The sequence below is a fragment of the Strix uralensis genome, chromosome 5 (assembly GCF_047716275.1).
Source record: "Strix uralensis isolate ZFMK-TIS-50842 chromosome 5, bStrUra1, whole genome shotgun sequence".
Classification (NCBI taxonomy): Eukaryota; Metazoa; Chordata; class Aves; order Strigiformes; family Strigidae; genus Strix; species Strix uralensis.
Genome location: NC_133976.1, coordinates 15043862 through 15056432, shown reverse-complemented (window position 1 = coordinate 15056432; position 12571 = coordinate 15043862). Strand labels below are relative to the sequence as shown.

General features: G+C 37.8%; 1 protein-coding gene across 6 annotated transcripts in view; it reads right to left on the bottom strand.

The window, feature by feature from the left end:
• Positions 1–12571, bottom strand: part of KMT2E (lysine methyltransferase 2E (inactive)) — a 62161-nt gene that overhangs the window by 3371 nt on the left and 46219 nt on the right. For 5 of the 6 annotated variants that reach the window (XM_074869938.1, XM_074869934.1, XM_074869935.1 and 2 more), the window contains 10 exons: positions 11886–12194; positions 9794–10048; positions 9472–9616; positions 8480–8733; positions 8274–8330; positions 6171–6734; positions 3040–3341; positions 1022–1110; positions 804–920; positions 568–659 (listed from right to left, as the gene is read on the bottom strand). In XM_074869938.1, coding sequence (XP_074726039.1) covers positions 568–659; positions 804–920; positions 1022–1110; positions 3040–3341; positions 6171–6734; positions 8274–8330; positions 8480–8733; positions 9472–9616; positions 9794–10048; positions 11886–12194 — 2184 coding nt within the window. The remainder of the gene's footprint in view (positions 1–567; positions 660–803; positions 921–1021; positions 1111–3039; positions 3342–6170; positions 6735–8273; positions 8331–8479; positions 8734–9471; positions 9617–9793; positions 10049–11885; positions 12195–12571) is intronic. The other variant, XM_074869937.1, reaches the window with a different exon arrangement.

Sequence of the window (12571 nt, the reverse complement as noted above, 5' to 3'; positions counted from 1 at the left end):
TACAAAAATAAAGCCATTTTTAGTTATTTAACACTTTAAAACAGGCATAGTGCAAGAAAACAGACTTAACACTTAGAACCTGAATTACTTCATTTAATACTGTACAGGCAAGTGTCTTTCTCCGTATCAGTGCTCCTCTGACAAACTGTGCCAGACCCTGACACGCTTTAACTCCTGTTAAGGTACGCAGTGTGTAAACCACGTTACTACTGCCAGCTCTGAGTGCCAGTTCTTCAGCATTCACTCTGCAGAACTGGGGTGGTACTGAACCCACCGAGACAATCTCCTCCTTGTCTACAGAATGCAAGATCATACGTGAACAGGAATAGCTACTGGAAGAACACAGCATAAACCAACTTTGTAGCGTGCATGGAGTACCACAAATAATCAAACGCTTACCTACGTTAAATGATTGCACAGATAGGTTACATACACACACGTTCATCTAAGTAGTAAATCAAGAGATCGACATTTTCTAAGATAAATCAGAGATCTATGTACGTATTCATACCCATATTATACAGCGTGCACGCTAGCACGTATGCACCCGCACACGCTGTGCCTTACCTTGCTTGCTTTTGACGGACTCTTGCAAGTCTTTTGTGAAGTATCTGGGGACGGACATTCAGAAGTAGGCTCTGGATTTTCAGGATCAGGTTCTACAGACATAAAGCAGAGGGAAAAATCAAGTCTTTTGCAAAGATGGCTAAGCACTTGACATTTGACTTTAAAAGAGCTATTAAAGTTGTTGTAAGAGACTATTCAACATGTCAAGTGTCATACAAGGTCATCTGCTTACTGACCTTCCATAAATTCAGTGAAAGGGACCTTAAGCTGCAACTGGGAAATGAGATTTGAATGAGATGAAGGTGGAGACTGAACATGAGACGGTGAGCATGGGCTACAAGGTGGTTCTCCCCCTACAGATGAAGCAGACCCAAACACAGTATTAGAATGACTACAGACTACCACGGGGGAACGGGTTAGATCTATCCACCTTCGACACGATAAATCAACTCACCACTGTCCTTGTCTTTCCTATGATCACTGAGAAGTAAAGCTCTCTGATAACTTCGTTCTCTCACTTGTTCCACAGAGGTTGATGCAGTCCTGGAAGACAGAAGCACATTTTACATTTAAGAGGACGTAACCCCACCGACCAAATTTAGGACAATGTATACGCAAATATGGGGTCAGAGAATGATTACAGTGTTGACTGCATGTAAGAGCCCAATAACTGGTTGTACATAACAAATCACATTCCTTAAGTATTTTGTATCTATTTTCGCCCACTTTGAATATACTGATTTCCTGCAGCCTTGTTACAAGAACTGACAATTCCTCTCAATATGGAAACAACTTCTGTAGATCTGTGGGTTTTTTTTTCTTTTTCTAAACAGTTGAAAAGTCAAAAACTACACTTCAAAAAATAAAAGTTGCAGGTACTGCTGGAAATAGTCTTTTTCCTTTTTTTTAAAAAAAAAAGAATTTGCTCTTTAATAGTGGATCCATAGTTGTAAGTACCGCACAACTACAAATACATCTCTGTTTAAGCTTCTACATTTAACTTGCCAGATGGTGGATATGAAATAAGTCATATCTTCTCTCTTATAATCAATTACATCTGACAATCACAACCTGATCAAGAAGAAAATAAATGACAGTACTTTACAAAACTCTCTTTCAGGCAAGAACACAGGCCATTACTCTACAATACTGTTGTACTAAAATAAATTTTGGTGCTGACTGCAGGATTACTGCAAAAATTTACTAATAAATTCTTCCCTGTTTAGCCTACTCCCATTCTTTGCTTACAATATAGTACACTAGTTTCTGAATAGTGAACTACACAGCCCCTTTTCAGTGAAACCTTGAAGACTGCGCTTATGGTCTCCAATTGGCTCTACAAAATCCTTTTACTCCGGAATTGCTGGAGCATCTGAGCAGAAGGATGTTCAACTCCTCAGTCCCAGTTCATCCCCAACACCATTAGGCCTTTGCTACAGCATAAAGAACATCTGCAGGGTTTATTTGGTGCTAGTAACATTCTGGAGATAGCATCACCACAGTTGACCATCTACCTTAAGGCTACCAAAGGCTGTGCAACATTTACACAGACTGAGGTCATTTTACCTCACCGCCCTTCACGCTGTTTCTCTCCCCAGGATTTCTGGTTGTTGGAGTAGCTGGCATGGCATCCAACAGAGCATAGAGTCTGCACACAGAGGAGCTATTTAACAACCATAAACAATGATGCAGCATTGCCACACACTCCCCACCTGAGCAGAAGGAACTGTTAGGCAGACAGCATGCAGCCCTGCACGCTGCGCTTAAACAACAGCAAACACCACAACCACATGCCAGCCAGATCACTGAAAAACAGACTTCCTGAAGTCTTCTAGAAGCTCTTCCTAAATCAATCCAGATCATTCTCCTGTTCCACCCTTCTTCCCTATAGTAATTTTGAAAGGTGAAAAATACTCTCTTCAGCACAGACGAAGCAGTGGAGATACAGGACATGAGTGCAGAGCCAAGGCCATGCTGAGAACTGGACTCCAATCTCTCCCAGCCGTTATGGCACCCTCTCGCCCTGCTGCTGCTCTCTCCTCCACGCACCTTCGCAAGCACACACAGCCCAACCTGTGCAAAGGTGGCAGGAGCACACCTGCTCACTGACGCCATTTGCTAGGGATTTACAACTGTACTTTAGCTACACCATTTTATAATCTACAGAACTAGACAACTTGTCTTGCTCAAACTGATACCTATTTTGCTCTTAGAAAACAAAAAAAAAGCAGAATGAAAGTAAGTTAACCAGTATCTTATGGGTAATTTTTCATATATTCTAATCTTTATGTGGTATCTGCTATATTTCTGAGGAAAGAGGTAAGACAACTTTTTACTAATCTGAAAGAAGGGCTTCCAATCAGTCATCTCCAACTGCACTCTTACCAATGAAAACTAGACTTCAAATAGAAAAGACTAAGAATTAAGTAAATAATTCTTTGGCATTTTAGTCCTGTATTTTTTGTGGCTTACCACTGAACTTCTGGTTCATTCTTCTCACTGGAAGAAGATTCCTTAATTGCACAGTTGTTGCCAATGTCTTCTGGAGCTGCATTATAAACAGTAGTTGGCAGTGGTAAAGGTAGGCTTGCAGCGTTATCCGTTTGCTCCCCGTTTTCACCACTGTTGTTATACCCATCATTAGCACCATTGTTACTATTTGTATTTCCTCCACCAGCAGCATGAGGAGACACAGTAACCAGGGGGAAGTTTTCTGTCTTTGAGCCACTTTTTCGAGCTTCTCGTTGTCTCTTACGGTATTCTAATAAGGATACCTAGGGAGGAGAAAAAAAAAAAAAAAAAACAAAACAAACATTAGAAGGGAAGTTTACATGTTTCCTTTCTCATGGTTTCGATTAAATGTATTCTTTCAGTAAGACATGGCATTTACTTGGTTCTAAAAGAAAATGGGGATGATTCATTGAAGATATTTCACCACATCTGCAGTGAATTTACAGAGTACTGAGCTACTGACAACTGTAAGGACAATGTAAAAAAAACCCAAAGCTTCTGCCAAGAGAAGGAAGTATGCATTCTGCCTCAGGGAACAAGCAGAAGATGCAGCAACAGGTTTGCTGTTGAAGTCATACTGTTGGTTGAAGCTACAAGGGACTTTACAGTTTTTCCTGGAACTGCAGCATTAGTAAGAGTATACTGATACAGTAAAGCTCATTTTCAGAGATGTCACATCCTGCGCTCAGTCTGACTCCCTCATATGAAAAACCCACCATGCTTCTGCCTCACTCTACTGCATATATCAAAGGATTTTCTTAAAACTCTTCATACATTCTTCTTAACATGCAGAATTTGCAACTTAAATTATTTTCCCAGTTTATTTTGAATTTGTCTTTACTGGACTCTAAAAGAGACCAATTAAGAATGTATTTTAAAGCTAGATATCAAGTAAAGTTTATTACCAAAACCAACACATGACAGGAAAAGTGGTTTCTACTTTATACATATGTATACAAAAATCACTACACAGAAGTTTCCATAGAACAGAAAACAGTTTAAATGTTTAGTAAGTTACCTTCAGGGAGAAAAATAAATTTTCACATGTTTTCACTAAAGACATCAACAACCTACTCTAAACCATGTAGCATCCAAAACAAGAAACTGAAGTGCAATAATGAAAAAAAATCATGTTTAACAGGCTTAGTCCTGAATAAAAGTAGACATCCATTTCTACACTGAGAGAAAAAACCAAGGCAGCCTGCTTTGTTTGAAGTCCTAGATTTTTTTGTTTGTTTGCTTTCAAACATCTATCTATTAAAGGCTCATCTATATGACAGGGTAAGAAAAATATTTGGTTTTTCATAAAAGAAAGTTTAGGTTAAGAACTGATCTTGCTTTGAAACAATTTGCATTATTTCCACATCTCATGACTGGGATCCCTTGAAGAACACTGCTTTAAAAAAAAAAAAGCTTAAATGTTAAAAACAGATGAAATCTATGCAGTGTGGCCACTATGTACAGGACCATACTGAAATGGATGAACCTGTACCATGGTGAGAAAAAAATTGAGGAGCAAATGCCTACAGAAACACTGAAATATGGAAAAACCTCCTTTAACAACTGCATAAGGGCATTCATGTCTTACGTGATCCTAGTGAAAGGCTTCTATTATTCTCCTACGAAATTCCTGAATCCTCATCTTCTCCTTATGTGAGATCCCCCCACCCCCCTTTTTACATTAAAAAGTTGTCTCTTTTTTGTGTCCTTGGAAAGCCTAAACCCCCTTCTTTCAGGGGTATAGATAAAATTTTCTCTAGTAGTTTCTTCACACTGAGACTTGGACAGGGGGAGCCACACCTTTGTGCATTTGGGGATTAGCATAGCATAAGCCCTCAGCATTAACAACCTGCAACAATCCTTGTCAGCAAGAGAAAGGGAGGGAAGGTTACTGAAGCACTAAGTGTTGATGAGATCTGAAAATAAATTAATTTAACCTTCAAAGAAGAATGTGAAGCTACAGAAATTTTGGCTTATGGTTTTTTTTGGCTATGCCAAAGCAGCAGGTCTACAGTTGCATGCATGGAATCTAAAATTCTCAGGGTCAGGACCAGGTAAGAACAGAGCTCCTACCATCTTGCTTCAGTTATGTCTCAGTTTGAAGCAAAGTTAAAAAAAATCCAGTTCTGACAGAGAACTTCTGAAGGAATAATCATGAGTGCTCCCTAGCAGGACTCCCCAGGGCACAGGGGAGGAGGCGTGTACAGGGGGTGCAATGGGACCAAACAGTCAAAACCCCACTGTGCCTGCACGTATGCCCCCAACCCCCTGATCATTACTTCCATAAAGAAAATAAATCACATCTTTCAAACAAGGAAGATTACTACAGTCTGTTATGAGACAGAACTAGCAAGCTGTTGCATTAGATACTATCGCGTTCCATGTTTGTCATCCTTTCTGCAAGGGAGGGAGTTTAACCCGACAGTAAAGCACAGTCAAAGACAGGGATGCGGAGTTACTGCCAATTCTGGTTCGAGTTGCCCACGACCACACAGCTTACATACAAGAACTGTTCCATTAGAGCGGCAAGTTTAGATTGTGCTTATTTTTCAAACACAGTATTTTATATTAAAAAAAAATTAAGCAAAAAAAGAGATTTCTTGGAACTAAGGATTTATGTGTAGTTCTAACAGTGAAACCAAGATACCTTAATTACATAAAAATCAGAATTTTAAATTCTCAGTATCATAAATTGCTCAGTGCAATTTCTTGCAGTAATTCATAACGAATGTTCACAGCATATGATCTCTACGATGCTACCACATATTCTGTATAATAGAATGTTGTCATTCTTGGTGGCATAAACAACCATTTTCAAACCTCAAAAGCAATTATTTATTGAACAATTCATCTAAGACTCATCTGAAATAAAAGTGAATTTGTATCTATTACTTGGAAAAAATAAATTTACTAATGGGTGTATATGGCTTACTCTTTGCTCTTAACATTATTTCCCCTGAATAATGTCCTCTACATTGTAGGATCTAAAGATGAGCCATCAGTTAGTTTTTATTATATTATGGTGCTTTCTGTTATAGAAATATCATTAACAGACTATGTAAGACAGACCAAATGATTCTTAAAATTATAACCTTTTTCTTTTGTGGAGGATTCTGGGGTGTGCAATTTCCATCCATCAAGTTGTCGTTATTGACAGTCCTTCCAAAGCCAGATGCAATTCCATCTTCTGAAGTACAAAAAACAGATGCTTCCATGAACATGCCTCTAGCATCGTCTTGAATCAGGCACTTTGACTCGCTTATTCTGAATCCACCTCCTACCTCCAACTGATGTGAAGGGGTCAAGTCCCTCAAATTAGAATTCATTGAGAAATTTACACCTGTCCTGTCGGGACTTTTTACCCAGGAAGAATAAATTGTGCCCCGTCCACAATGAGCAGTTTCTAACTGGCTGTTTGAATCAGTCCTATCATGTGTGGGGGCTTCCAGGTTTTTATGCAGTGCACTTTGCTCAATTACTTCGAGTCCTAGCTGGAGGTCTGACACAGATTCCATTTCTCCAGTGCACTGCCGTGTGACATCAGTCCTATTCCTTGGACTGGAATATCCAATAGTCTTTATTTCTTGCAGGCCCATTTCTGTCAGGTTGGAATTTCTGAAAGAATTCAGTGCTAGAATCGATGCTCTGTCATATCCCTGTGTGAAGAAAAAACATGTAAACTATTTTTCCACACTCCAACAAAATTGCAACTATTCTGACATTCATTTGTGTCTTTAAGTGAGATTAAAGGCCTTCCAGTACCATGAATTTATCTATTTTTAAGAAACAGTTCTACAGCCAGACTTATTTCTACTATTGCCATGTATTATGTAAAAGCATTTTGATAAAATGCTCATTAGCCAAAATAAAAATGAACTTTAAATGCCAGGTTTTAGTTATGACTGGCAGAGGAAGGGGTGGAGCTTCAACAGGAACAAGTTCCCGGCCAGAAGTTACAAAGCACTTGCTTCAATTCTACATAAAAGGGATCCTTGGTGTCAAAAGGCGTATTTCAAGAAGAAAAAAGAAAAAAAGAAAACCTTTTCTGAGACATTTTCCAATTTTGAGACAATATTAAAACCAGTACTCTGGAGAGGGAAGAAAAATTTCTTAAGTTATAGAAACTTGTTTTGTACTTCTTAAAACTGTATGAACCGTGAAAACCCCAGCACCTAACAATGGCTGGAAGTAGCTTTTCTAAACCAACATGTTTTAAGGTTTTCATGAACCCTTTTTAAATTATGCGTATTACAAAGTGAAAGTTCCTAAGTAAAACCCCTCAAGTCAGATAAACATTAAAGTATTCAGCTACAGTAGTTTAGACGTAATTGTTAATTTCAGTCGACATCTATGATTGTATGAAAAAGTTTGTGTATTTCAGTATTTGTTAAGATTTTGACTTAAAAAAATACATATATATGCTTAACTCCCAGGGGAGAATATCTGGATGATTCACTTATACAACTTGCCAGAAGTGAAAGTCTCCATTAGTATAACCTGCCAAATCTTTGTGTTATTACTAATTTTTACCTATTCCTTTTAGGTGCCATTAAGTTTATACACAAATTGTGTAGTTACCACACCCAAGTCGAGCTCCACGTTGCTGTGGGACATTTCCTCACACCCCAGTGCTGGGCAGAAGGTCCCCATGGAAGCTCTCGTGCCTCAGAGTCAGGCTGCCCTCCCACAGCCCAGCCACTGGCCTCAGCACCACACCGGGACACATCCATCCCCGGGCTGTGACAGTCCAACAGCATCTGCTGCTCCTGAACTAATCCACCTAAACCCATTTATTACCTTTCTGCTCTGCTCTCTCACTCTGAGCATAATTAAGCTCCACAAAAATGATTGAGAAATGCTGGTAACAAGGAGAGATGTTAATTTAAATGTAACTGTAGCCTGAAAAGCACAAGTGGTGTTCTTCTGTTCTTAACTATAAATTGCAGTAGTTACTCCTTTCCATGAGAGTCATCAGAATTTTTAAGTGATACAGAAAAAGAGAGAAACTGGTTTAAAACAGAAAACTAAACAGGTAAAGTGGAAATACACCTTAATAAGCAAATAAATCCTGTAGGGAAGTCACCCTTTACGTTTCAGGAAACTTACAATGGCTGGTGAAAAGCATTTACTAAGAACAGTGCAGCCATACAGGTGAAATAAAGATACGATTTGCAGGTTTTGGCAAATATCCTTACCTCTTGACTGTAAGCTCGCCTTTTTATTTCTGGGGAACTGTCAGGTGAGGAAATATTCTAAATAAGTAAGAAAAAATTGCAAGTTAGTTTCTTTTTTAGCCTGGAGAAATATAAAACACCCCCCTTGTAGCAGGAGCACAAATACTGATTTACACCAGTGTCTAAACACATCCTCTGAACTCACCAAAATTCATTATAAATCTCACCTCAAAGTGCATGGTATTTCCATGTATACATGGAGTTACAGGAGTAACTGGTGAATATATGGGTTTGTAACCATTTCGACAAGCTTCATCTTCTGTTTTTACCCTAGGAGGAGTAGCAAACAATGATGGCTCGGAGGCAGTGATGTCAGCATGAGTTGGTGTGGCATATGGAGAAGGAGTAGGTGTGGAGGTTTCTGAGAACGCAGACTCCAACAGCTGATACAGTCTTCGTTTTTTTAGTGGTGTGGTTAGATCTGTGTGTTAAAATTAGAAAAAAGCTAGAACTAGAGATCTTGATACAGTAAGCACTTACAGTTAAGTACTTGATGTAATGAAATTATAAACACATTAAAAAAATTAGTATGATTATAAAAATCTCTTAAGGGCAGGCTTCCTGAAAGATGGAACTCAGCCTAAAGATGTATCAGTAACTGAAATCTGTGTGCTAGGATGATGGGAAGAACTGTGTGTGTTTCCAGAAAAGGGGAAAGTCAACTTCTATACATTTTTTAAGACTGTTTAGCTAAAAAGTGGAAATTCCAAGTTCAGGACTATACACAGGAATCATCTGATATGCTCCATATCCTTACAGAAATGTGTTTAGTTTTACCATGTTCCCATTTTGTATTATGCCTACAAGGTTACACAACTTGTGCAACACAGGCCCACTGAATTGGAAAAGAACTCTGAATATAAAGAACAGCATGGAAAATGAATTTATAATCTAACTTCTTAATACTCATGGTCAAAAACATTAGTCTTGTTGACTGTAAACACTATTAGATATGGTGGTTACTTCTCTAGTATCAATTGTACATTAAAGGGGGAAAAAATCCCAACCCCTATGCAACTAAGCATTTCTTTCAAATAATAAAGTATCAGGAAGCAGTGCAAATACCCCTGAAATTTTCATTATCGCTTTAAAGAACACAGTTCTCCACATTTAACTACTTTGACATAGCTCTTATGTACTGTGTTAGTAAAAGCTTCACCTGTTAAGGAACAGCTGTCATTCAGTAATAAAGGACTTTTATTTTCACCATTGATGGCTGGACTTCTAGATCTCTCTTGCGATGGTGAATTAAATCTATCAAGCATTGTTGAATTTTCTTCTTCCAAAGCCTGCTTCAACCAACGCTGAAACAAAGCAAGCTCAAATCAGTGATTTAACAGTTTAATGAACGTTTCAAAACACGTTACACATGACAGAACTGGTTTGCCAACCAGCTTTTTTCTGCCTGAATTTGTTCTAGCAAATACAGACTTATGTTTAATTAATATGGGATGGGGAACCATAATGAAGGGAAGCATTACCTTCTTACAAGAGCCAGTAATGTTTTCCACAGGTTCTTTTTTCCTCCTCTTTTCTGAAAGGAATGGTGAAGTAAAACGAATATAGTGCTTTGGAGTTGAATAGACATGCGGACTGTAAGTGAGACCTGGTAAAGAATTCAGTTGAGTAGCCAGAACTTCAGGGTCGGTAGTTATGCGTAGAGGCCTTTCTGATAGACTGTCTGTAGGTTTCCCTGTTTTATCACTCTTTTCACTTAACCATTCACTGACCAAGTGCTAAACAAAGAGAGAGAAAAAAATTAGTGTTTTTAGTGGCTTTTAGAAATTATTCACCTAGTCACCTCTTGCACAAACCAGAAAAACAGCTAGTTTCCATGCTGCAAGTTTAAGAATACATAGGGCAAGAATGAGGACAGTTTTAGTGAAATAATGGGGACAGCAGAAGGAATCAGTAGAGATTTGGTCTACATACCAAAGTTTTGGGGATCTTACTTTTTTGTGTTTTTTGGGGATTTTTTGTTTCTTGGTGTTTTGGTTTTTTTTTTTTTGTAAACTAACATTGTATTTAACTCTCACTGAATGTACTATACAAGTACCCAGATCAACTGTACTTATGATGTGAATTTAGTAACAGAATTCCAAGACACGTTTTAAACTTGTGCCTAAGCACCTAAACTGAGGGGAAATAGCATAAACTCCTCATCAGATTTCCGTACTGCCAGAACTGTGCTTCAGTCAACATGTCAGGCAGATGCCTTGAACATTCTTCACTACTGTAGTTATATTAAATTACAACACATTTACTAAGGCACATTTGTCAAAAAAGGGTATTCTTTTCTAGCTAGTTCAGTAGTTTTGAAAAATGTGCTAGTGGATTTTAGTTCCTGTTAACAGATAGAGTAACCTCCTAAAATTTTAGAATGGTTCAATAAAGTTAAGGACATGCAAAATAGCACACTAAATACTATTAAGGCTTTAACACAATTAAAATATATTTAAGTTGCTTATCTTTTACAAATCTATTTATATTTATTAATTCATTTTTAAAGCAGGACTTTCTCTCACTTAGGGTACACCGGGTACAGTGCAATGACACATTTCACATTTATCCTTAATACTATGGTATTTAGTACTGCAAAAAAGTGCATTTAAATTTCAGACTTCTCAGGTTTTTGCTATGCAACCCGCAAAAAAGGAAGAAAAATTCTAGTCTCCTCTCTGACAAGAATTTAATAGTGATGCAATAAGTAGTGTTACAGGATGACTCAGGTGCTTTTTGAAAACAAAAAAGTTAAGTATGTTTGAGAGTTTAAGATAAAACCATCTTGAAATTGTTATTATTTGACAAAAAGTTTCAACCTATGACTTCTTCCCCCTTTCCCTCCACTGAACAAAACTTTCAGGAGAACTTGTAAAGCATGCTGGAAGAAAGTCACTTTTTAATGCAGTCTGTAGAATTTTAAAGCAGAAAGTGTTACTGCTCTATTCACACCTGCAGATTTAAATTTTTTTGAGTGTCTTGGGTATTGTGGCACTTCTTCAAGCATTTTGCAGTGCAATCCAAAAAAAAAAAAAAAAAAAAGCTCTAAAGAATCTTCCCTCCAACCATACACATGTATTTTGAGTGTTTGAATCCATTCACTTCAGAGCAGACATCTCAGAAGCACTCAATGATTTCCTTTGAGATATTCTGTTTGCTACCATTAAAATACCTTCTAAAGCATATGATGAACAAAGGATGGAAAGGCAACTTTTATTTCCTCCCTCCCTCTAAATTAACAGCTTTAATTATGTTTTGGTTATGTATATTATTTCAGCCCATTTAGAAAGTACTTCCTTTAGAAATATTTGTTCCAGAATTGTTCTGAAAGACGATTTTGGAAGTCTTTTAAAATCCAAAGTAACTTCTACCAATGGATGTTACACATACTTTTTTTTATTATCTTGATTTATCACCAGTGAGTTGCTATGTAATGGTGATTTTTAAAGAAATGAGTCAACTTTTTTTTTTTTTTAAAAATCTACATATAATTGCATACTCATGCAGCAGTCTATAATTTTTTAAAACTCTGTTAAAGTCCATCCTCTCCTCCCCACCCCTGAAGAGACATACCTTCTTTGTTTTAGGATACTTAGTAGGGCATTTATTAAGTGCTGGAGCTTCTGTTTCAGTAACCATTTCTGTAACAACAGTTTCTGTTTCAGGCTCAGCTACCAGTGCAGGATTCTCAGTTTCATTATGTTGTGAAGTTAGTTCCACGTCAGGAGAAGATGGCTGGATATCTGAACACATGCTGACAGTTCTGTGTCGTCTACGTTGTTGTCCAATGTGAGTTCTACTCCGCGAGAAGCTTTTTCTCTGTTTAGCTCTATTAACTTTGGCTGGGGTAGGTTTGGTGGTAGTTTCTTCTTTTGCTGGTTCCTGGTACAAAATAAAAGTCTAGTAAACAGATCCCACACACAAGTAAAGCGATGTATCTTTCTCAAAACAAAATGTCAGTTCCTCCTTCTTTTGCAGGTCCAAAAAGCCTGTATCTCATTTTTGTTGTTAGAACTAAAGTATTTCAGAGGTAGTCCTTCTTCTTCAAGGCAAACTACAAGATTTTCTCTGTTTTCCTCCCAAGCACTTGCTGTATCGGCAGAGTATCCACACACACCAGTCCCTGGTCAGATCACCACAGGTAACTGCCGTAACTGCCATAGAACATTCATGCATTCTAGAACCTGCTTGCACCATGACAACTTTCAGTCCAATGTCCTTTTATGGTAATTTTTACTTTTATGGTAATGTATACTAAA